General features: G+C 42.9%; 1 protein-coding gene across 16 annotated transcripts in view; it reads right to left on the bottom strand.

Moving 5' to 3' along the window:
* MYO9A (myosin IXA) overlaps positions 1-26,057 on the bottom strand; it is a 187,948-nt gene that overhangs the window by 53,019 nt on the left and 108,872 nt on the right. For all 16 annotated transcript variants that reach the window (XM_080607332.1, XM_080607345.1, XM_080607335.1 and 13 more), the window contains 4 exons: positions 19,147-19,281; positions 3,701-3,822; positions 2,355-2,496; positions 1,371-1,566 (listed from right to left, as the gene is read on the bottom strand). In XM_080607332.1, coding sequence (XP_080463458.1) covers positions 1,371-1,566; positions 2,355-2,496; positions 3,701-3,822; positions 19,147-19,281 — 595 coding nt within the window. The remainder of the gene's footprint in view (positions 1-1,370; positions 1,567-2,354; positions 2,497-3,700; positions 3,823-19,146; positions 19,282-26,057) is intronic.

Genomic DNA, 26,057 nt, shown 5'->3' with positions numbered 1-26,057 from the left:
TATACATTGATCTATATAGACATAAGCAAGTCACTGCCACAAACTCAAGGCTGAGAAGGCAGAAAGCTGGCTATGGAGACAAGCACAGCAAGAGGCAGAGAAAGCAAAGCAGAGCTTGAAACCAGCTGGGGAAGAGCTCTTACTTTCAGAGCTTGAACATATATATATATATTTATTTCCTTGAACAGCTTGCTGTAGCTCAGCCTGGGATTTGTAAAAGATTAAGAGGTGATGCTAGGAAAATGCAAATTGAGATTTTCAAAGCCAGCTCATTTGAGCGGCCTTTCTCCCAGTGCCAATGAGAAGCTTCAAGAAAGCTCCAGTGCGCAGGGAGGCTGCGGTGTGAAACGTCCCTGCCACCCTCCTTTTGGCATGGCAAAACACCGATGTCGAAGTGCCGCCTTGATGTGCCAGGCAGACACAGGTTCATGAGAAATGTCCTTTCTCATTCCCCTCCGGAGCAGTTTGGGGGAGAGCCTCAATAGCTGAAAGCCGGTTTTGTCTCCTGCTGTTCTTGGTATTTGACCAAGAGGCTGGTATTATTCTCCCCAAACAAGAAAATTATTCTTCCTGCTTGAACAGCTTCCCTATCTATGATTCTTGTCCCTTGGCTCTCCTGACGCACACCTCGCCATGTCTCAAACTGAAAATGAATGGGGCAGCTCTGTGCTTAATTTTAACTCAGCTGACGCTTTCCCTGCTGATGTTCTAATTTCATCATGAATTTCAAGCCCTCTTGTGCGCGGAAATTAATAGTAATAGCTTGTACCCGTCTTTCCAAAATTGCTTTAATGCAGAGAAATGTTCTAAAAGCACAGCCAAGTATTGCCTGCCACAGCATGATGATGCACCATTACTTTCCTTTAATTTAATGCCCCCATGTTCTGCATGAGGACGGATAGGTGGTTCTGCATGACTGCGAAGCAATGAATTTTGCTAGACAAGAGACACGCTCTCTTTCAGCTCAAAGGGTGAACAGCTTGAAAAACTCTAAAGAAGAATTGCGTCCCATTTTCTTCCAGATGTAACCTTAACAGCTAAAGAACTCCTAACTAAAAAGAATTTGCCTTATTTGCTGAATAATTTTTATGCTTCTGTTTGAATTTTTCTGGATTTCCTATGCATGCATTCTACAAAATAAAAGAAAAGTTGGAGCAGCAATAAAATTAATATCTTTTCTTAGAGTGCTAAAATCCTACTGCAAACACAACTGTAAATGTAACGTTTGGATATCAGCTATCTAAACATTTCTGGTAGTCATTTTTATCTCCTGATAAGTCAGTCTGGCAATTTAAAATATTGTAGTAACATATCAGATCCATGCTGCTGGTGGAAAACATACACTAGAGTCAGGAAATTGGCACACTTACCAGTTTTCTTCTCAATGTGCCGTTTCCCAGCCTCCCTAAAAGCAACCATTGCCCTGAAAAACGCCCTGAGGACTGCCCATCGGAACACAGCCACCGGGTCAATCCCTATCATCCCACAGATAAAGGCGTTTTTGCTGCTTCGCAGGAGAGCTACGATGTCTGGACGCATATGATCTGTGTTTTTCTCACGGAAATCCTAGGGAGAAAGAGAAACAAGGAGGAGAAAGGAGTGAAATAAAGAATATCTGCAAGATACATTAAGGAACAGGGCTACTGAGTCATGCTTTTATCTTTTTTTCTGCCTCCGTATCAGACACTTCTTTATCTCCAGAGAATAAATGTTTTATTCCAAGGCACTGCTCCCTGAAGCATCTCAGAGATGATGCTTAAGTTTCTCATGTGTAATTATTGCATCAAAAGCATGATTACAGATTTGCAATTGTAAATACCAATGCAGTTTCTTATACAAGTTCATCTTCCCATCAAAAATCCTTCTGCTAAAAACTCAGTTGGCATGCAGGTAAATGGGATCAACTTTGAAAACATTTGCATGGGATTTTAACATTACCTGCATCACTGAGATGATGAGACCTGTGCTCACATAACCTCTATGCTCTAAGGCTAATGATGAAACTGTAAAAGACATTACGTTCTCTAGATGAACCAAGCCCAAAAATGCTACCATACACCAAATTTCAATGCATTGCTGGGATGTAGCGTCAGCCTGAGTGCATGTCCTTAATTCTTCTCCAAAATACCAAGAGTTTGCAACATGGAAGAGAACAGGAAGACACAATCCCCACCACCACCTTCCCCTTGCATATTTTAGCCAAGCTTTTCACCAAACACTTCTCTCCCAAAGTCTGCTTCTTTTCTCTAGCCAAGTACTCTTCAAAACATCTTTACAGAGCCTTTGGTGCTCTCTATCCCATAACAAGATGCTTTAAATGAAAGCAACCACTGGGGAACAGCTGGGTGACAGACCTTCACTCCATACTTGACTTTGCCTGCATAGTGTTTGATGATGAAAGCTGGCTCCATCACTGCTGGAAATTCAATGTAGGAGTTGCCTTCGTGTTGTCGCTTAAACTTGTCCAGCAGAGTCTGGTTGGTAGCTTGAGGAAAGCTGGAAAGAATTAAAGAGGACAGCTGTAAACACAATGAAAGAACTTCACTTCTTCCTTGACCACAAATATTAAATAGAAATATTCCAAGCCTCCACTTCAGTGCTTGCAGATGCTAAACACACACTGAGTGCTATTTTGTATACTGTCAATGGTTATATACAAATACAAGATATACACGGTGTCTGAAGAACTCTTAATTGACTTAGTAGTGGTCTGAAATCACTTATGAAAGTATAAATAGGCATATATTTATTGAGGGATACTGCACTGTACTCCCCCATTGCATGTAAATTCTTTGAAGTAGCTGCATGTATGTGAAGTTCAATGTTTCTGTCATTGGTTTTGAGGCTTTGAATGCTAAGTCCTAGGTCTATGGGGAATTCATATGTCAAGGAAATCCTGAGCCATTTTACCTACAAATGCAACTTCAATTACAGGAGCTGGCCAACTGATCCTGGCATAGGAAAGAGGAAGGAAAAAAGAGAGTGTGAGCCCCACCTCTTGATGACAGCAAGTCAATTCTTCATCCTCAAACCGCACATAAACCTGCAACACGGGGGGGGGGGGGCATTTCACAACAAACACCTGAGTGTGTGATTCTCAGCCGCATCCCTGATGTGCATCAAACCCTACAGAAGGGCCATCCCTATGTAAAAGTGCCCTTGGTTCACTCAGGCTTAAATTTAGGATTGAACTGATGAAGCCACCTTATAGCTGAATAACAACATCCATACAGCCTTAGTGCATACGCTTGGATTCTCCATTCACTCTGTTTAACTTCAAGCATCTTCATGTTGTTACCCCCCCGAGAGAGGGAGATAGAAGCAAAGCAAAGGCAGCCTTTGTCCTTCCCTCTAACAGAGAAAATTATTGAAATATAATTTTAATTATGATTTTGTCAGGGACTTAGCTTGCTGATTCTTCACTGTTTCGTGTTACCACTCTGGAAACAAGAGTCCTAAGAGGATAAATCAGCCCAGATGGCTAAGAGCATCCTTGTGAGAAAAATCACAAGAGGAGATACGACTCGAGGATAAACTCTTCCTAGGTGAAGGTCAAACACCATTAGCAGAAACACCACTTTTGGATGTTTCCCCTCTACTAAGGCACAGCATTTCTTTGCCCTGCTCGTGTGGGACTCCGTGCAGAGCAATTATCAGCCCTGACTCGGGGATAGGTTCAGCATGCCTGGCTCCCACTTACTTGCTTTCCTCATCCAGCAGATGGAGCAGGCCCGTCGGCTTCTTGCTGATAAGGTTTATGCAGCCAGAGTTGTCTATGTAGTCGATGTTGTGCCAGCTAATCCCTTCTGCTCTGTATTCCTCCTACAAAGAAGAACAATTAGATGTTACAACGATATTGGGTGCAAGTAAAAAAAAATCATAAGGCTAAAGGGTTTCAAAGAAAGCGATGCATCATTTAGCAAACCAAACCCGCTCTTCCATTGATATGTCATCCATTTTTTCTGATGCAGAAAAAAACAGGACTGGAACATCTGCACAACTTCAATCACAGGGAACTGCATGGCATTTTACAATTTCAGGTGCAGCAATCTTTAAAATTGCTTCGCGGATAGCAGGGTTGGCACTTTTTGGAAAGAATAATCACTTTTGACCCTACGTTTCTTTAAACTGCAATAAAAAACAATTCTGATTTTTACCTGCTTTCTCTCTGAGGTAGGCTAGCTATGTTGCAGACCATGCCTAGTGAAGATGTATGGCATGCTACACATCGTTTTTTATTGCTTTCCTTTTTCTGACTTGCTGTTAAAGCATCATACGAGACAGCAACATCAACTTCAGGAAACTACTATGACAGCATTTAAGTGCACATGAAATTACTGAAAGAAAATGGTGGTACAATACATTCATTTAATTACATGGAAAAAGCAGTATAACTCCCTTTCCTGCTTGACTGGGCTCTCCCCTTCTGTATCTAACAATATTAATGGCTGGTGCTATAAAGGCTAACAGAGGGGTCTCCAGCGAGCATAAATCACCACTCCCACATCAGCAGAGCCACAGAGCTGTACAGTGAAAATGAGGGTCTGTCCCCAGATTCACATTGGGGAAAAAGAGCAAGCAATTTATTTTCTGCCAGACAACTCTGATCCTTGCTCTTCTGTAAGAGGTTATCTCCGCCAAGATGGATCTGCAACTGTATTACCTAGAAAAGTCTTCTGGAGAAATTATTTTAGCGCATCTGGAAGAAAGTAGAACTGCTCTGCTCATAAAAATCATAATCTTTATCATATGCTTTTAAGTAACAACTTGTGACTCACTCTCGAAAGAGTGATATTGAAAATGCATGTTATTCCATGTGTTGGAAAAAGTATCACCACTCCAAGCTGCATTTTTACTTCTCTATTGTAAGATGTTATGATGATAGAGTTGGAGAAAAAAAAAAGAACTAAAAAAGAAAAATCTCAGTTGCACTAATAATGTGCACATTTATACCAATCCAATTCATTTTTATTGCTCCTTCTGCTTTTACTGTTGAGTGCAAACTTTAAAAAATAAGTATATTCTTCCAACTATCCAACATGTCTTACCCAAAATTAGCACAAACCCTTCATATATTATTTCAGGGAACTAGATAGCTTTGGGACATCCCACAACGAAATTTTTGCTAAAAAAAAAAAAAATCAAGATATGTCACGTCACGATCAATGGTATTCAATATCAATCATGCAATGATGCTCAAGATTGAGGCTTGGCTTGGTTTTATGACTTAACTGAACCTCAGAAGAGTGAGCTTTTCAAGTTGTTTTTAAGTAGAAAGTGTTCTAAAGGAACAGATTTCAGAATCCCCACAGTCAATAAATCTTTCTAGAAATGTCGCACCTACACACAGAAGGTGGAGGGTGATTTTCCATTGCCATGAGAAAAAGCTTTTCCCAAAATCTCAGAAACTGAAATTCTGACAGCATTCACCCCAGGCCAATCAAGCTGTATGCTGAATTCAGTATTTGAGGCTTCATACAGCTTCACACCAAAACCACCCATTGCATGCACAGGTGTGCATGCGTAGAAGAATTTTGAAAATGGTAGAGTTGGAAATGGAAACCGCTATTTTGTTCTGAAAAGCAAACACACCTCACTTCAAACCTAGGAGGTGATGTGCTCCTAGCAAACCTTTCCCAATTTTGACCAACAGATGCTTTTGACAGTAAAAATACTCTTTTGGAAGACTGTCAGCCCATAAACCCCTTCCATCTCTGCTGTGCTGACAGACAACAGCGAGCAATCAGAACAGTTTCCCTCGGCAATCCCAGTGAAGTATGGAGGATAAAGCCTTCTGTGTTCAAAACAGAACACATCCCACCCACTGGAACAAAACTCCCGATAATAAGCAACAACTCTGCGTTATGAATTTTGTATTTGTTTTTGCATCTCAGGTCTCTGTGGAGCAACCAGAACACGGCAGGCATGCAGAACAGCAGGACTTTCACAGGTCCCTGCTAAACTATAGGTATTGAAAAAATATACTTATTTGGAAACCCCGCCAACTGTAGAAGAATGAGTATTTCTTGAGCAAGCGTGAGCTTTTCCTGAGTGATTCAGGAGGGAGAGACGGCGATGCATGCAATGGTAACGAGAGCCAGCACCATTCATCAGCCGCCTGCTCCTGACAGCTGCTTAATGGGATGCAGGGTCCATTAGCCCCAGCTTTGCCTGCTCAGGACAGGTCCTTTCTGCAGCGCTGAGCACCCAGGCAGCAATAAAAGAGGAGCTCTACATGTGGGTTTTTTCCCCAAAAAAATCACCTAGATCTTTAAGTCTGCATAAACCTAAACTGGGCACATGCCATTGCTCTGCTCTACACGTTTTCCTGAAAGCCATTTCAGCTGGTGTACACTGTTCTGCATGGGATGGTCAGCAGCTGCACAGCTGATGTTGCTGTGAAATTCTTCCTAAAAAGTTCTGCTAATCCAAAGATTTGTACAAAATTACTAATTAGCATTGCGAGCTGTTTTTCCTTAATAGACCTCAGTAAATGACCAAAAAATACCACTGAGTATACTGTAGTTTATCAGTTTATTCACACTTCAGGTTGCTTGTTACTATTACTGGCTGGGGAAAAATTATCTAATGATTAATGCTTGCACCAGAACTCCACTTATTCAGGCTCCTCTTCAGCTCTGCCACAGTGTGTGCGTGACCCGAGACAAAACATCATGTACCTCCTGGCCTCAGTTTCCTCAACTGCAGAATTTTGGCTAAAAACGTGCTCTTCTTTGCTATTTTTCCCCATCATTCTCAGGCCGTGGATTTATTCCCCACATCTGTCCATCTGTTGCTCCCTCCCTTCCATCCCCAGTTCAACTTCTGGCCAAATATGAATTGGGATTAAAGTCCTCAAAGAACAACCTTTTCCACAAGAGCTTGGATGTAAGCTCTCATTTCAGGACAGGCGTATACGCAGCAGTAACTACACCAGAGCATTTGTTCCAAAGCACAAGTGGAAAAAAAGTTCCCTTTATTTCTTTTTTCCTAGCATTTTTCCAGTTATCAGTTTGGTTATCTTTAGAAGGAGTCACAGTCCAGGAGAAATAACTATGATTTTGTGATCTACCAATATAATTTCTTGGACCTTTGCTGGCCTGCAGAACACGATGAAAATTGTGCATAAGAAAACAGCAGCTTTGGGGGAACATTCTTGCTGTCCATATGTACATGTTAAATTTACTCTCTTAAGCTTCAGTTACTAATCTTCAATACAGCAGTAACTGTCTTTCTGCAGAATTTGGGAGACATCCTTAAAAGCTACCTTCAAAAATTCCTTCATCTCTAAGTACCACGAAGAAGTCTGTGCCCTTTTTGATGGATGCGGGGTCCCCACAGAGCACTTGAAGATGAAGGAATTATAGCAAACCAACATCAGGTTTTCATTTAACAAACATACGGTTGAGATGAAGATGAAACAAAACATGTATAAGGCCATTCAAAGAGAAAAACTCTCATACCAGAGATTAACACCTTGCAATTAAAAATCTGCTACAGTTTATACTTCAAATTAAAACTAAGTTATTTTTAAAGACAAATTAAAATTTCCTTTTTTTAAAGTATAAGACACTGTCATATCCCATTCTCAACAGGGCTCTTTTGAAACAATGTCTTAGGACTTATTTGGTATCCAAAATCAGCAACCCCTGGGAACTCCAGGCCTGTTTGGATGACTCTTGCATGGACTACCAAATTATCATCCCTGAGTAAGAGTGGTCAAAATTGCTTTTCTCAGCAGAAGGAACGACCTGCCATGTCTCCTGTCTGCGTGTGGCCCCTCCAGCAGCATCCTGCAGCAGAGGATGTGGATGAAGGCAGGCATCGCTCCCTGTAGCCTTGCCAAGAGCACTGTGCCTTGCAGAAGCAGGACCACAGCTCCAGGGAGAGACCTTTGTGCATCCCACCAACAGCCCGTTGTCCTTCCTGATGGTGGGACCACAGCCCTGTCTGACAGTGGCTGGGGAGAGGTTAACTCTGGAGAAGAAATTTCCATATTTTTGTGCTGTAAGAAGCGAGTCGACAACACGCAGGGTATTCTCAGACCCCTGGGGGATGACAACATCTGCATCTCTCCATCCTGATCCAGCAGCTGGGAGTGACAGATCATTCATCACGGTGCTTGGCTGCTGGACAACATGCTACGGGAAGGTGAATCGCAGCATTTACACACCACATTCACGGATCACCACAGACTCCCCGCAGCCATCTCACAGCCAGGTTTGTTTCTCAGCACCCTGAGGTATGGGCTGGGCGGGGAAGGGTTTGATGCTGACAGACGGCGCTGCCAAGGATTTGTTGTCCACTTGGCTCCTTGATGGAAGCACAGGTCTCAGTTCTTTTGCCAGCATCAATTATATCAGTTCTGCGGGTAAAAAACCCAACTTTTTGAGACTTACAACAAGGACCCCTGACAGCGAGTCAGTTATAAACAACCAAATAAACCATCGACATCACCAGGATCTACAAAAGTTTCTAGTGCAGTAACATCCACAGATTCCTATTTTTGGCACTGTTACTTCCAGGAAAAACGCACAGCCTTACTCTTCCCAGCCCCAGCCCACTGAAACCTGCTCTGCTGGGAGGAGAAGCAGTGCAGGTTTGCTGGAGAGGAGTGTGGAGCTTTGGCCATGCTCTGAGCTCCCAAACACAAAACTCAGCGAAAGGAATGGAGCAACGAGCCAAAAGCATGCACTCAGGTTTTGCAGAGTCCAGCAGCTCCATATTTAACCCTATCAGGCAAGAAATTACTGACTGCTCTCCTCTCGAGCACCCCCACGAAGACAACTGCCTGTCGATTTTGCCTCTAGAAGCTCCTCTGCTGTTCCGGCCAGGCCGGCGTGGTGACAGGGTGCCTGCGGGGACGCGCACCACGCGTCAGCGGAGGGAGTTGTTCTGCTGGCACAAACACAAGGGCTTCTCAAGCGACGTAACCCAAAGTGACGGAGCGGAGTTTTGTTGCCATAGCTGCATCAGCGAGCTTGCTAACGCAGCCCGGTCAGCAAGGTTGCATAAGATGGACTTGACCTCAGCTGAAGCTCGGGGGAGAAGGGGGTCAGTGACTTCATCTCACCTCTCACTAGGGAAAAAAAATACTTACATGTGCACTTCATAACTGCATTCAATATTTAGAAAGATGTGGCTAGGCAAGGAGCTGGCTCCTTGAATTTTTCTTGCTTGCAAGGCATTTTTGAGAGCTTAAAATGCTCAGACTGATCTGAATGCTGTGACACAAAACATAATTTGCAATGTTCAAGTAGAAGAAAAATAAAAATGAGGGTCCTGATGTTGAAACGCACACAAAATGACAGCCCAAGTCTCTACTGAATTCAATATGACATTATTTGAGGAGTATAAGCATGTAAAATTTGGGGTACCAAGTAAACAGAACGTGGCAGAATTTCCAACATCTTCATGTGTGAAAATTAAAGGAAATATAGCAATCAGACAGCTAAGCAGTATTAAAGAGAAGCACTGCCTGCCTACAGCTGACCAGAGTGCAAACACTGAAAGAACTGCTTATGCCAGTATACAAGGATGCAGTGCAGAATAATGAACTGACATTGAACACGTGTGATTTCTCTCTTCTCTGTCTCTGCAATTTCCAGGATGAGTGAGAAAAAAGATGATGCTTGGGATTTTCACTTCTGCATTCAGCATCAGAACTAAATTCATTTCCTCCAAGGAGAACACCACATTTATAATCTAAGTCTTGCAACAACTAGGAATTGCTCCACATCCAGCTACAGTCAACAGTAAGGGATACCAAATGCTAAAAAGGAGAATGAAAGGGGGCTATTGCTTCCCAAACCATAAGGTGAAATTAAGAGATGGTCAGAAGGAGTGAACTGGTGCTTGAAAAACTTACAGAAGGGAGCATGGAAACCCTGAGACCACCTATATCAGAGAAGTGAAGCAGGAGAGACGTGATATAAATACAAAACAAAAAGCAGCATGAAGAAAACATAATAAACAGAAGTTTCCCATCTGTCTTAAAGCACAAAACCAAGGGAGTGGGAAATGAAATCAAAAGGCAGTGAAAAATTCAGGCCTGAATACAAAGGCAGGGGGGTTTCCACGATGTATGGAATTTGTTGCCCTATCGACGGATATCAAAGGTCAAAAATTTGTCACAATCTAAACACGTCTGGAGCGTTTTGGGCATTCAAGTGCCCAGCCTGCAAGCCACGAGCACAAAACATCTGAAAACTCTGGTGACCACGATACGGTTGTATCATGCAGCACAGCTACTGCCATAAGGTGCAGACTGGGAAGCAGCCCAAAAAGATAACACTTATAACCCAAAGAGCCCTGACAAAGAGAAGGTGACAGGTTGGTTGTTGCTGAAATGGTTTTGCACCTTCTCCTTCTCATCCCATCAGAAAGTCCACACTCATTGTGCTGTTCCTGAGCTGTGCAGAGGTACGTGACTCAGAGCTGTTCATGATCCAGATGCAAAAGCTATCAAAGCTGGTTTAGAAAGCAGGGAAACGTGTGAAAGGCCCTCAAATCTGGGGCTTCATCTCTCTTTGGCATGTCCCCATCAGGCACAGCGTTCTCTCCTCTTTCCTTAGAATGGGGCAAGGATGAAGGTAAAAAAGAGGGGTGAAACCAAAGGGGCAAACCACTACCTAGCATGTGGTGCTATTCCAGCTTTTATCGAGTCCAACTGCAAAATTAGAGCAGATTAACAAGGAAATGTAAAGCAAAATGATTTGTTATTTGCATAGAATTGTGTGCAGGTTCCATATGGCATTTGCTGTTTTCCAAAAGCAGGAAAATGCCTGTAATGCTGGAGTAAATCCCCAAAGCAGAGGAAAACCTGACTGGCTCATTCGTTTCCTTCCCAGATGGAGCCAGATAAGCCCCCGGAGTTTATCTGCCAGAGCTGATCTGACGACTTTCATTACCGAGGCATAAGAAAGCCTTGTTTCCACATGAAAATTCCCCAAATAAAGAGGGAAATCAGCTGAAAATCCTTCTTCCAGAGTAGCTTACTCCTATCACAGGCTGCTCGTGAATAACCTCCCATAACCCACGCCCAATGCCGTACACTGCGCTCGGATGCCATCAACAGACAGACGCTTCGGGGTTTCTGTACGAATGCGTTTTTCCCAAAAATTTACAACTGAACAGAAGGCTGTGAAATTCTACTTGGCTCTAGCACCGTCTGCTTTGGTTTGAGATGACATTTACAAAGTGAGAAAGGAGGAATGAAACCACTTCCACATCTCGCTTCATTCCTAGTCGGCGTCCCCAGCTTGCTTAAAAAATATCACAAGTTGATTCAACATCCACCAAAACACAAGCTTTCTGCAAATACAAGCTTATAGCCAGCAAACCCAAGCATTTCATCTGCTTCTCTTGATTGCTTACCCGATAACAACCCATCAGCTGTGCAGATTCTGATGGATGAAAAAGGTGAAACATCTAAGAGAGCCCGGTTCAAAAACTGGAACAGAATCCTTATTTTTCATTCTATATGAAAAACTTCTGGGAAAGAACATATTATTTTTCTAAAAATTACATCAAAATAGGTCAGCATCATATGATACACTAAACAAGCTAAACTTTTTAAAAGGTTCCTTAAAAGCTCCTCTCTGGAACTTTCTGGATATGTCAATCTGGAATTTCACAATATATTTGTGCTGATGCTTTTGTGATTGTGGCCAACGAGAGAGCATCAGCTGGGACTCAGAAGGACCCAGCAAAAGGAAAAGCTTTTCAGGGGAAACCAAACCATGGTAAAAGAAACTTCACTCTGATCCCTGGCAATCTCATGCTTTTTAAAAGAAGCTTTGATCTTTACAGCTAGAAGGTTTTGTTCTCCTCTAAGTGAGTAAGGATTCATGAAAAGTCTTATTTACTGTCACTGCATTTTTTGCTTACATTTAAAAATACTTAAATATATTTAAAAAATATTGCTTTTCCTGCAAAATCACTGACAGATAACACAGCAAACCAGAAGAGCCAAAAGCTGTCCTAGGGAAGGGCTAGCAAAGGTAGCTAGAGCTCCTGAAGTCCATCTTCTACAACACAGAACTGAAGCAAAATCATCCCGGTGCAATGTATTCATTAAAATGACCCTAAGGTGACAAATCCTCAAGATGGGAAAACGTCGCTGTGAGCGAGCTCCCGAACGAAGGAGACCCACGGCCGCGGGCAGCAGATGACACAGATGCCTTGAGTTCCTGACGCCCCTCCAGACGTGCGTGCCAAGGCTGACGATGCCAATGCTTCATTTAGGAGCTCGCCAAGTATTTTTTGTTTGTTCTCAAGCTAAGTAGAAAAGGAATTTATACACACAGCATTTTTTTTTTAAAAGCGCCCACAGACAGCATATATAAATACATATCCACATGCTGTATAAATACACCATCCATAAACAGGTTTATAAACTGTGCTATTTTTAATGACACCATCTGGTGATGCAGGGGTTCTGATAAACAACCTTCACTGTGGACCATTCAAGCTATAAACAACCAAGTCATCATGCCTTTGGGTGCCTGCAAAAACTTGCCTGCTTGCATGCAGCACATGGTTTTGCATCGGAGACATCAAATCCCCATGGGACCTTTGTAAGAGAACAAGCTACTTTTATTTAAAGAAAAAAAAAAGTGAATTACCATTTTGTATTCAAAGCACCTGAGATGAACACTGAGCTGTCATTAAATCACAATTAGAAAATCACGGGGAAATAACTGCCAGGGTTTGTATGCAGACATCATGCCCTGCGCTCCAGCCAGCAGCACCACCAGCAGCCGACAAGCACGAGCTGATGCCCTTGGGTTCGCCGTTATTCAACCCAATCCGAAGCCATGGTTTTGTGGTATATGGGCTCTCCATATGAGCCCATATCAGTTTCCTACACTAGTGGCAACAGAAGGTGTTGCTCAAAAATTGTGTTTTGCTCTCAAAAGATGGAAAACTGGGTTTGTGTCATTCAGGTTGCAAAACACACATTGCCACGGTCCCACTCACTTCTTTAGCATCCTTTTTCCCAACTCTGTCCCTACAGCCAGGTAAAGCAAGAGTCTGACGATGCCACATGATCTGTGGGTAACTTGTATTGAAACCCTAGAGGAAAAAATGTATATAGCAATGGTTTTCACCATCAGGCTTGGACAATGTGAGGGGAACCCCAGCTAAATGCCACCTTCCCTTTGTGTCAATAAATACACGCTCTCCCATTTCCTCTTACATTCATCTACTCTTGCAGTGGGCTCACAGCTCTCCCTGTTATAAAAGTCATCTTAGGCTGCCCCTATAAAATCTTGTTACAGTGCCAAGCCAGCTGTCCAGGCAGGAATCTCGCACATTGCAGACCAGCCGTTCCTGCCTCGATAAGGCATCGTTTCAGACAAACCGAAATATTTCAGAGGCTTTCTGCTTCCACCGTTTCCTCGCTCATCATCGTGCCCAAAAAGAAGGGCACTCACGTTGGACCTGTTGGACCCCCATCCTGCTTAGGAAAATCCGCCAAGATGCATCCAGATTTTTTAAGAAAAGCCATTGTTTACAGATACTTGCTAGTGACTTTTAGCTGAAATAATCAAGTATTTCATTAAATCCTTGCCTAGTCTAACCAAAAGGTACAGAGAATGTGCAAGAATTTCCCTATAACCATAGCTCTGGTCAAAGACTCAGGGCTTGGACCCAAAGCACCTGAGGTCCATTGGGGTGTGGAAAGAAAATAGTTCTGTACCATTAAATATAAAATGAAAGTTACAGAAGTGTTTATTTCATCTTTATCTGGTCCTTTTTTAATACCTATTTTTGTCTCTGTTGCATAATATACGTAATATCAGTACAGTAGCATTTTTTAATTTACTTTTTAAAGAAGCTTGGTCCTTCTGTTATTTGAATCCCAAATCAATTCTGCTTCTTCCTCTTTCTGCTAACCAAAATAGGAGCTTGAGCCTTAAAATTAACACACTCCCCAGCCTGCAAATTGGAGCTCTCGGTGCGTTTACCTTGTGAGTTTTACACAGCCAACCATAATGATGATATTTGCACAAAAACTAAATCCTTAGTGGGCTTCACAGACACAGTACTTCTCTACATTGGGCTTTAAGCAAGTGTCAAGGAATCAAAAAACAAGGACAAAAACAACCCAAAGCACCCCAAGCTGTTTCTTATGGATAGCTAGACCTAGTGTAGAAAAGATGCAAAAAGCCTTGGAGTCCTTTAAGCCACTACATCACTCCATGAGAGCTTCCCAGAACATTTTCTAATAATATTTTAAGCACGTTTTCCAATTTGCCTACCTAGGACGCTGCTGTGCAGATTTAATAAAATCAAAATATGCTTTTCCAAACATTTTTTGTGCTACCCCCAACCCTAAGCTCTCCCCTGCCCCTCTCCTGCTCGGACCTTTGCCAAAATAGAAGTGAATCACCGCATCCGGCACGTGCTCATTGCTTGAAGGAGCCTGGGAATGGGCCGGAGGCCAACACAGCCCCTGCAGACCCCAGCTCCTCTTGTCCCAGGAGGGGACTGGCCACAGAAAACATTTTAGGGGGCTGGTGGCAAACAGAGACAGATTTTCTTTCAATCTTCCTATTCTGAAGATAATGTTTAAGCAAGTCAAAGCATTCTTTTTTTCCCCCCCTCCACGTGTGAGTTATGTAGGATGGCATATTTCCAAATAATAAATCAATAACTTCTGCAGCTTGTTATTTCTCCGCGTGTCATGTGGAATAGAGCTGAGCACAGCATTTTTCAGTGAGCACCCGCCAGCCCATCTCCAACGAAAACAGAAACCCGAACCCAGCCTCCCAGCACTCGACGCTTCACTTCTGATGGTCGCCCCTTGTCTCCGGCCACGATAAAGATGAAATACATTCATGCCTAAGTGGAGCGATGAGCCACTGGAGGGAAGGGAAAAAGCCCTCCACACATTAGGAGAAAGAGCCTTTTTCATTAGTTATTTCTCTTCTGTTTTCCCTAAATGACATGCACGGAAGGCTGCTGGGATATGGAGCCGCATGAGAAATCCTGAATATCCAAGATGCTTTAAAACATTGCAGGTGATAACCATGGCTACAGACATTTCACAGACCATATAAACTGCATATCACCCCATCCTGCAACAAATTCAGGACTTTTTGCGTTTGTTTTTTGTTGTTGGGGTTTTTGATGTTTGTTTGTGTGTGTGTGTGTGTTTTGTTGTTGTTGTTTTTGTTGTTGTTTTTTGTTCTTTTAATTCACTCCCACCGTGATGAACAAATTTTTACATCATCCACGATATAGTCCGGACTGTCAACCTTCTCCACCTATTTTCCAGAAACAGTAAAACCTCTATAGCTCTGGAAATATTTGCAGAGCTTTAGGTGACTGAGCAAACATTTTGCAGGACATGTTATCTTTATGAAATTAAGTTTTTCTGTGTGAGCTGGCTGGGACATCAAACTCACCAGGGACCGTGCCAGAAAATAGACTTTGCTCAACACCTGAGCACGTGCCAGTTGATCATGCTCCAAGTCTTTTTTTTTTTTTTTTGAGGCTCAACCTCAGTTATTCATCAATTTTTAAAACAATAAAAGGATGTCCTCGAAATTGAAATCTGGCATTTAAACAAACCGCGAAGTAGAAAATTAGGCAGAGAAGTTTCAGCAGCAATGCCCGTGGGATGGAAAGCTGCAGGACTTCTCAAACTTTGCAAAAAGTCAGCTGAAAACAGGAAGAGGAGGGTAGGGGTGAGCCAAAACAATGAGTACCAGAAGGCTGCCTAACCATCAGGACAGCATGGGATACGTAACGAAATAAACCCCTGCGTTCCTGGCCCTCTAAGTGCCAAGGATCTGAAGACTCGGTACTCAGAGTAGAGTTCTGCAGCAGAAGTGAGATGCTCTGAGGGCAGCTAACGAGACAAAGCACCGTGAGGACATCTTGCCTTACACTAGGGCCGCACCAGTCAGGGGGAGGCCATCTGGAAGAGCAAACCACGTCCTCGCTTTGTGAGGAGACTGCCAAAGGACACACATCCTTCTGCCACCCAGAGGGCACGGCACTGATTGGGGGAACACCCCTAGCAGCCAGCAGCGGCAGGAGCACAGCCCCTCAAACAGCCTGCGGACGACGACCTGCTCTGTGGGGCACACGGGAAGGAGAAAACCACCCCAGCTAAACGGTGAGGCATTCCTGCAGTAACTATCTTTCTGTCTGTAAATCATTACCCTTCTGAATCCGCAAGTTTGCCTACACAAATATACCAGAATTTATGAGCCCAGGCTTCACCGCGTGGTTAGCGCTGGTCTCTCCTGCGCTCTGCTGTCATCTGCTAAAGCGCATTGCCATGCATTGTGAATCACCACCGGGTCTTCCTTAGCTATCCAGCCAGGGGCTGGCTGTCGATGAGGTCTTTGCATCTGCCCCGGCCTGGAGCAGGCTCCCGGCACACAGCACAACCGCGGCCACACTGACAAGAGGCACCAGGCTGAAGACAGACGGCCAGAGGATGCCTCGGACGGTTGTTTGCGAACAGCTGGAAATAGCGCTGTCTTCAGACAGACGGTTTAAAAAAAGATTCGCAACGCACATTGTGTTAGGTTTCACCAGGAATCATAGAAGGAAAAAAAGAAAATGAGGTTAAAATAATCCCACCCCTGCGCTAGATCGCTTTGCGGTGGGGATTCTGGTTTCCATAACATAAGGGGTATGTCATAGCAACAATTACATCATTGCTAAATACCGTTCTTGCACACAAATTCTACTAGAACTTTAAGAAAAACCCTTGGTGATTACTTGAATTTGTCCTTTCTTCTGGCAGAAATGTCCAAATAGCTTGGATCATGCTGTCTGCCACTTCCTGTGAGCTCTGAAGATACAAGAAGCCTCTCTGTGGAAGCAGAGGACACCTGCACATCACCAATAACCCCACTAGTTTTTCAGCACAGAAGACATCAAATAAACCCTTGCAAGCACCAAGTATCTCAGACATTTGCAGCTCAAGGAAATGCAACTACTTTGCTATCTTGAAACACAATATTAACTACCCCGTCTTCATTTGTAGACTGGCTATTATTATTAAAAAGCAGATTAATCTTTGGGCCAACAGGGAATGAAGGATGTTCTCAAGTCCCAGAATCTGAATATGTATCAACACTTTTCTTCTCATCAGATGCATTCCTCTACATGCAGCACATAACCCTCAGGAGAACAAGAGAAAATGATTTAACTGTGAAAGTCAACCAGGAATTAGCACTCATGCGGCTGTGCAGTGTATTTATACTTGCAGGAAGCAAAAAATGAAGAGATGAGCATATTTTCCACTGGCAGAGACTGCAAATGACGTGCTCCAGCATTAAGAATCGGAATGAGCACTTGGGAAACAGATGCCCCTGAAACTGTTCCTCTTGTCCATATAGAAAATATGGACTTCAATGACTTCATGCACTTGACAGATTTATAGTAGAAAGCTAATTAGGTCATTGGTTATAAGCTGGCCCAAGGAGAATTAGGGGCACATTCCTTCCACCGAACTGCTGCCGTCAGGAGCTCTGTATATACCCCAGACCCAGGGAGGAGCGCTGACCTGCTAAGAAATCCCAGCCCGAGCACAGGAATTCCCTTAGGGACGCTGGCATCTCAGCTTGCTCCCGCGACTGCCCTGAAATCGCACCTCACCAACGTGCATCCTCCCTCCAGCTTTCAGGAAGGGTCCTTCCTACCCAAATCCCTTCTAGAAGGTCTATTGGTTACCTTCATAGAAATAAAAATAGCTATATTGACTTTGCAGCAGTCTCTTAGTTTGTTCTTTTATTGTGGCTAATTGTAACCCAGACCTGTTTCCTAGAAATACAGTCAGGTTTCCTCAAGAGCTTCTCACAGCATCCATTGAAGGGTGCATCAGAATATAAAGAACCAGCTACAAAACTGAAATAAAACATTTAGTAGCTCCACTCCATCTTCTTGATGAAGAGAGCTAAGACAGAAGGGTCAAGCTCTGCAGCAAACAGCCCGCAAATGATCCATCTGGGGCTACATTGCTCATTTTTGCCCTTCCTGTATGCCCGTCCCTTTTCTGGCTTTCCAGATCTCTTGTATTGCTTATCTCTTATAATGCAGGGGCCCAAAGAAAAGCTATCAGAGTTTCTGGGAAGGGCTGGCTTAATTCTCTGATCTCAGCTGGACTCAGGCTGCAGAGTGCAGTTCATCAAATACCAGCTCTGACGAAACTAATGATAAGGAGGATTTCCATTGACCCCACCCAAAGAAGAATTTCACCTGAAAGAAGGGCATGTGGACTGGCATTTAAAAAAAATAAAAAGCATTTTGAAGGTCTATAACATTTACTTTACTTTTTAATATTTCTTTATATATATATATTCATATTATATATATATTTAATTCTTCTCAAGGCATCTTCTATCAGTCGCTGTCAGAGACAGGACACTACAGAAGACAGACTGCCTTTTATTCAGCCCAATTATGCACTGTGCGTTCAAAAAATGACATGTACTTTAGCAGTTGTCGTGTCTTGCTTGTTAGTAACTAACAAATGATGTTTGGAAAAGCCTCCTCTCACCCTACTGAGAAGCTATGTCATTTTGTGGTATATGTTACCTGTTAAATTATAGCCTGTACTTTTGTCATCTCTCTCACAGCCCATTAATCTGAGGCTGAAAAGAAACACCCAGTCTTGACGAACATAAAGTAAAGCTTAAAGTTCAACCTCTCCTAACGTGACACTGCTATCAGAAGGATTTCAAGTCCGACCTTGCAGGATGTGTTAAATTTTCAATAGATGCAGACATATAGTACATGAGATATTAAATTATACAGCAGCAAGTCCAGACAAAGGCAAGAAAGAAATTGCTCATTGACAAATCCTCCGAGCTTATAATAAAGAGACAAAAGAACAACAGTTCAGGTCTCCATGATGTTTGGGGCTAGCTTCTGTTCTGCACTCACAAAGGGCCAGGAAAGCAAGCATTAATTTGCAACAGCAAATCTCTGGATTTTATCTTACAGGTAGCAGTAAGTAATCTGATACATAAAAACATGATGATAGAAGGTAAATATGAGTAATTTACACTTTTAAACAAAGGAATTAATGACACAGTTGAAGAACTCTGGGTCCATTGGTGCCACAAATTCATGCCTAGGCTCACTGCATTACAGAGTAAATGTTTACAGACCTACCTGTTCAAGTTTAAAGATGTGTTGGTTGAAGTAGTGCTGCAAGCGTTCGTTGGCAAAGTTAATGCAGAATTGTTCAAAACTGTTATTCTCATAGTCTTCAAACCCAAAAATATCAAGTACTCCAATGGATAAAGTCTGGAAGGAAAATACGAATGCAGTTTAGAAAAAAAACAAGACCCAGAGTAAATGGATTATTTGTATGCAGTATATCATCAAAGGCGTATAAACATAGTTAAATATACTTAATAGCAGGACTTTTAATTTTTATTGGAACTGTTAATATTACACCATCTGGAAGACTTCACTTACATCAGAGAGACAACATGTAACTTTAGATGTCTGGACAGATGGCCTTTTTCTAAAATAAAAGTCCTTTCAGAGATTATTTATGGAAAAATGGCCATCTTTGAAGAAACTTGAACCCAGTTCCAGGTTACTCTATTGGATCTAATATAGCAGTTTGGGGAAAAATGAGGGTAGGATTGGAAAAGAAGCTCGCACCATGAAGACAGTGCATAGAAACTGGCTTACAAGATAGATAGAGGGTGTCTAAGTAAACACAGCCCAGTTGTAAGCCTTCCAAACTGCTCCCCTGAACTTCCTCTAGCCTGCCACGACTTCTTGAGACAGGCATCAAGATGTGGGTGCACCAGGGGTTTTTACACGATGTTGCCTGTTCGACATCACTGTGAGTTCACAGCTTTCTTTGCAACCTGTTTCTGCTATACGTGGTTCCTGTCTTTCACAAAACTTGAGAATCCAGAACCTCTGCTGTCAGATGGATTTGAGGAGTGCAAGGGAAGAGGGAAGTGGGGATGTGGCAGCATATAAACCTTGCTTGCCTTGGTAAAGGGCAGCTGAAGTAAGCATAATTCCTGTTGCAGCATTCAAGCCTGTATAGAACTGTTCCATCAAACAAGTAATTAATAATCAGTTACAAATAAAACTCAGCTTGTCCCCATCTAACAAGTCTATTGCCACCTCCAAGAAGAGCACAGAGCATGAAGGGCACGTGCACAGAGCTCCAGCAGCTCACCATTAGCAGCCTTTGCTCTGCAACGAGCTCCCACGTCTAACCATCATCCCACTTGTGCACAAAGAGCTCTGTTCATACATTATAATTAATTAAATTAAAATAATAGTTAGAGAAGTAAAAGCACTGGTCAAGTGACCCAAAGCTCAAGCAAGGAGGAAAAACACCTCTCTGCTCCACCCATAAGAACCCACGAGCTGCTGGGCATTATGTTTTTAATTTTATTGGTCTTATCTATGCTAAGGATTTTATAAAACCTCCTTCCTAAGGCTGGTGTTATTCCACTGCCAGAAATATAAACCAGACTACCCACAAGGCTCTCCACGCTGCAGTTTGACAGTTTTCAACAGATCACATAATGTGGCAGTAAAATATTCCTTCTGTGCTGGGTCCTTAAACAGAGAGACACCTAAAACTGAAGGAAATGCAGCTGCCGTGAGCTGGGAAGCCACACGGCTTGCGAGTTGAAGCTCTGGGGACTGTGGCTATGCTAACAGTCATACACACAAAAGCACAACTGAAAAAGCATATAAAACACAGCAAGAACATTCCCAAGTGTGCCTAGCCCATTTTTCCAAAAGGTCTTTGGCCCCTTTATCCTCCTCTTGCCTGATGTTGAGGTTTTCCTCCCTATTCCAGGGCTGGATGGGTTTTACCTCCTCACCCGCAGCCTTGCCTGTTACAAGGACGACTGTTGAGAGCCCTTGGCCAGCTTCCCAGAGGTTTGAATCCCCTGGCAAGACGCCTGCAAGAAACAGCCATTTGGCCAGGAGATGGAAATTGGAAGCCTCAGGACCAAGGATGGAGCCTGGCAGAGTGATCGTCTCGTGCTCCTTCCCCTGCACATCCTAACGATTGGTTCACAGACCATTCGTTAACCCTCAGACTGAGAGGTAAATATCATTTTTTTTTTTAAATCTCCTTTAGTTAGCAGATCACTTGTTTTATCTACGGGATACATAAAGATGCTGATGGAAACACCAGATAGCGACTATTTTGAATCCACGGTACTGATCAGCCATCCGTATCGCCCTTGTGTAGGCAAATCACAACCCCAACTCTTCCACTCCCATTCAAGCATTTCTGTACAATGTAAAAGAGCTCCCAAAGTGACTCAAGATCAACGTCTCTATTACTGTGACTGAAAACAAGACTTACAAGAAATAACTGCTCCCACTTTCAGAGTCCTCATCCTAGTGCCTATGCCAGCTGCACGTGTTTTCATAAGCATTGCGTTGATGCTGTGTGGACATTGCTAAGCCCCTACCACAAGTGAACACTTCAAATTAAACACAGACAGCCTTTCACAACAAAATTTAACATGAAATAGCTGAGCACAAATAACCTCCCCGTTTTTAGTGCTGATTAAGTTACTGTGTCCAAACTGCTACTGAAATACTTTTTAATGTGCTGTATGCAAATAAGTTTATAAAGCAAAATAGAGGAGTTATTAGATATAGAAAAAGTGACTATTTCACTTGTAAAAGAAGAAGCCTATTAAAAACATATTATATTTTAAAGTTCCTTTCCTACAGGTTTCTATGAAAGTGCCACGAAAAACAAGCTCAGAAGTAAGATGCTCAAACAATGCTGTATTTGACATCACTGCAGCCGTACAAGATGAGCATGGTTGGGGCTGCCCTGGTTGTCCCACCGGGCAAAGCAGCAGTTCCCTCTTCTCACCTCAGTTGTGCCCAGCTCCTGACTGCCTCCAAACCAGGAAGTTTGCAGTGTGGCTTTAGCCACACACATTCACGCAGGAGAAACAAGGGCAGTGCTCTGTGGTTTGCTTTCTGGTGTGGGAGGCAGAGCCGTGGAGTTCCCAAAAGAAAGAGGTCAACGCGTTCAACTTGGTCAAACTTTTGAAAACAAGAAATCAGGAATTTGTCTATTTCTCTGCCTCCCGAGCTGCTATCCTCCAAAAATCTCACTCTATGTACACACAAAAGGGTTGTATTGTTTTTTCCATTATAAAACAGTACAAAACCTTTCACCAATACAGCCTCTTCTTACAGAAAGTTGAAAAAATGATTTCCACTGAGGTATGAATAACTGAAATTATTCTGTTAAAGTGCCAGACTCCTGAAAGCATGTAATCTGGGATTAAGTTTACAGTCCAATATATAATGAAAATAATCTAAGGAGTTTTAAATTTAAAAATCTCTAATGCTTCAGTTTCGAATTCAGACTTCGAACAAGTGCCATGTGGAAATCATGCCAAGATGCAACATAATTTAGATTTCACGAGCCCAAGTCTACCTTATGTCTTAATCTTGTTCCTTTACTGAAACTAACATTTAAAGAGAACAAGTGCACAGCAGTGACAAGCCTGCGAGTGCGAAAGCCTGCAGCAGGACCAGCAGCAGACGAGCACACCAGTGTACCAATCTATAGCAAAACTCTTGTAATTAAAAGCCTACGTCTACAAGGATTTTGAAATTTGTGCGAGCCCTGGGCTAGGAATCACTCTGTAGTTGAGCTAAAGTTGCCTCGCTCTTTTCTGGAAATGCCACAGCTGTGAACCAGGGAGCTAAATGCCACGCAGGGGCCTCGAGGGCATTCTGCAAATGACAGCCTTGGAGCTCAGTGCTCCACAGCTCCCAAATTACCTATAAACATCGACTGTCAGAGCTGACTTATGTTACCCTGAATGCACGCTGGTGATGTCATTCCAGTGCTGAGGTACGCTTTGGCAATTACAAATGGGTTTGTTTCAAATTCTGGGGAAAAGGAATAAAATTAAACAATATTCCAATGCAAGCCAATACTGTAAATACAGAAAACCATCACCAATAAATCTAAAAGGATTACTCCGATTTATATCACCATAACATACACGGTGACATATGATATCAAGTGCGAGGCGGAGATTTGCTATGAATTTGGAAGTTGGGACCTGAAAACGATGAACAGATGCACGCTAAACCCATGAAGCGCTCAGCAATTCTTCCTCTGTTTCAGGTCAGACAGCCAGGAATGAACTTAGTTGATTAATTTAAATTATTTAGAGGCCATGAATTCACATTCACCATCATAAACACTTACAGAGCACCTCCACTGAACACAATGGGGTTATTTAGCAAGAAAGGAAGATGCTTCACAAGAACCAAATGGGAAAGCTTAAAAACCCCCTTGAAAGAAACGTCTCTCATTCAAACATGATCTGTACTATATCATCATTTTAAGCGGCAAGACGGACCTCTAACAATTCTTAACCTAATTTACGGAGGGGAAATTAAATAAAAGACTCTCTGAGGTTTAGTAATCTAGTTCTCATGAGGAAGAAATGTCTCCGACCTCGTTAATAAAGGTCAAATTTCGGACAGCTTGTAGGGTATCACGAGAAAAGCCATTATCAGAACAGAAACTAAAAGCTAGAGGGAGAAGACCAAGGAAAACGGAGAACACACCAGCAGCGAGTCATAGAGAAACCCGTACGTAGCAGTGCTGCTGTAAGCATAAAACAGCCTGTTTCAAATGACTATTCACAACTCAGCTCAGAAATAATGCACTATAATTCCTGCCAGCAAGCAAGATAAGCCAAATCCCACTGTGCTTTCCCAAAATAATTCACTGTACATTTAACTGAATTTGGATATCAAAGGTCTGATTTACATCTTGCAAATACTAGCTTGAAAAACAGTGGAAGAGTGATGACCAAGTGTTTATTTTTTTTAAATCTAGCTTCATCTCTTGATCTTCTCCTTACTGCTGATAACAAATAAACACACATACTGGGATATAAAAAATCTCTCCATTCCCATTGTCCCAAGTTCTCCTGGGGCCACGGACTTTGTTAGGACCTAGGTCTTCTTCCCACCTATCAACAAAACAGTCCTCCAGAGATTCAAAAACCACCACCAGTTTGGCCAAGTCTTGGTCTACAGAGGTTGGCTTCGGTGGCTGGCACAATGCTGCTCTGCCCCAGCAAAAAGGCTTTGCAGGGTACAGAGATAAGTTTTTACCTCATGCAGAGCAGGGAGCAATGCAGTATTTCGTGTGCCTGACGAAGACACAGCTATGTGTTTGAAATATTTGTCTCTTTCTCCAACTTCCATCATGCACCAGCAAAATCCTGATCTACCACGACCATGCGAATGACACGTCTGGTCAAGCCTGCTCCTGCAAAGCCTATACGAGCTGGAATCAAGGGCTTTTAAAGGGCAGCTGAGTACGAGCACTGAAATCAGACTTTATGCTCATAGACATCCTTTCATCTTCACTTCTGTCACCAGCCTCAGATACAGTTCTGCTCCCACATACACTCTGAGTTCAGATGGTTTTGAGTCGTATTTTACCTATGCAAAACATGCCTGCCACACAAGACAGACCTCTGCCAAAAAAAACATCATTTGACAACTTTCAAAACCTTCAAAAACCGCAGGATTATTAGAAAGAACGTCTTAAAAGCCAAACTAACACTGGTGACAAGCATGGTTAGGGTTAGGGTTACCCAGCGCACTTGCTGCAGACTGAGTTGCACACAATTCCCTGCAAAATTTGGAGTCAGCAACCTTTTGTGGAAGGGTGCAAGGCTACACTTTTCTTTTAGAAAGCAGGGACTAAATGTGTATTTGGTTGGGGTGCTGGCAGATGCCAGCATTCAAAGCTGTAAACGTTGCAATCCAAGTGCTGGCTTCTTGCCTTCACGGAGAGGAGCTCTTCCCATGGTCTGGAGATGCCCCTGCTCCCAGCCCACCTCCCAGCTACTTGTTCATGTTGACAAGCCCCAGGACCACATGTGAACTGTGAAGTGGTGGGAAAAAACCAGAAAGCACCGTCAGCTTGGTTCCTGCGGGACAGAGGAGTGAGACAGTGTTAAGGAACAGTTGTGCATCTCAGCAGAGCCGTGGGCACCTTTAGCAGCTTGCTAGAAGTGATGTTATACTGAGTTTGAGACCCAAAGTCTAATGGCCTGTAAGCATCTACAGTTCTGCCCTGCTGCAACAGGCTGATTGCAAGCAAATGGTAATGTCCCAGTCTGATTTTGTACGTAAATATTATGGAACACATACTATCTGAAAAAGAAAATCACCAATATTGGATCATTAAACAAAACAATCAGTATCCGAGATGCATCTCCTTGCCAAAGGAATCTACCTTTCGTGTTTCACCAAATACACAACTGTCTTTTTTCCTGATGGCCCAGACAAAACTTTTGATGACTTGAAAAAAATCAGGGAAGAACACAGTGTTTTCTGTAAAACGTTAAACAGGAGAAGAAGCACGTGCAGGCTGAAGATTCACTGGATATCAACAGTTTTAAAAAACTTCTCTTGTCAGTAGTGTCACCGCCGTATATTAAAAACAAACTTTATAAAAACACATTTATTTGCGGCCTATAATTACTCTCCTCTAATCACCACAAGCATTTCTGTGCAGTTAAATGAAGGATTGGCTACACTGCAAGCCGCTGCGACTTCGCTCAGTCCTCCAGCATGATTCAAACACGTTAGCACTCAGCGAAACAATCCTCTTGGCAGCTTCAGCCTGGATGTATGACCCAGAAAAGAAAAAAAAAAAAAAAAAAAACACAAAAAACACAGTGCTGGCCTGCGCCCAAAATTTCCAAGCCAAGGGTAGCTGGCGAGCTGCAAGCGCGTGAGTGCGTGTCCACATATATACATGTACATGCTCAGAGAGCTTCTCAAGGGTCAGCCCCTGCTCCGAGCGTGGATGAACGTGGGACAGGTTCGGGAACACTGGAGCAGAGAGGATGTCCTGGGTCACCGTGTCCAGCCCCTGCTATCGCAGGAAACGTCCTGTAATCCCTTCCATAAATTCTTTGGGAAATTGGTTAGGCACCGTGCTGACTTCACTCTTCCCGTCATAGAGCTTTTTCCTAACTTTGCTCTTCTGCAAGTCAGAGAGATCTCCA

The sequence above is a fragment of the Anser brachyrhynchus genome (genome assembly GCF_964034855.1).
Source record: "Anser brachyrhynchus genome assembly, chromosome: 11".
Lineage (NCBI taxonomy): Eukaryota > Metazoa > Chordata > Aves > Anseriformes > Anatidae > Anser > Anser brachyrhynchus.
The sequence above is the reverse complement of the archived record's forward strand: the minus strand, read 5'-3'. Positions and strand labels throughout refer to the sequence as shown.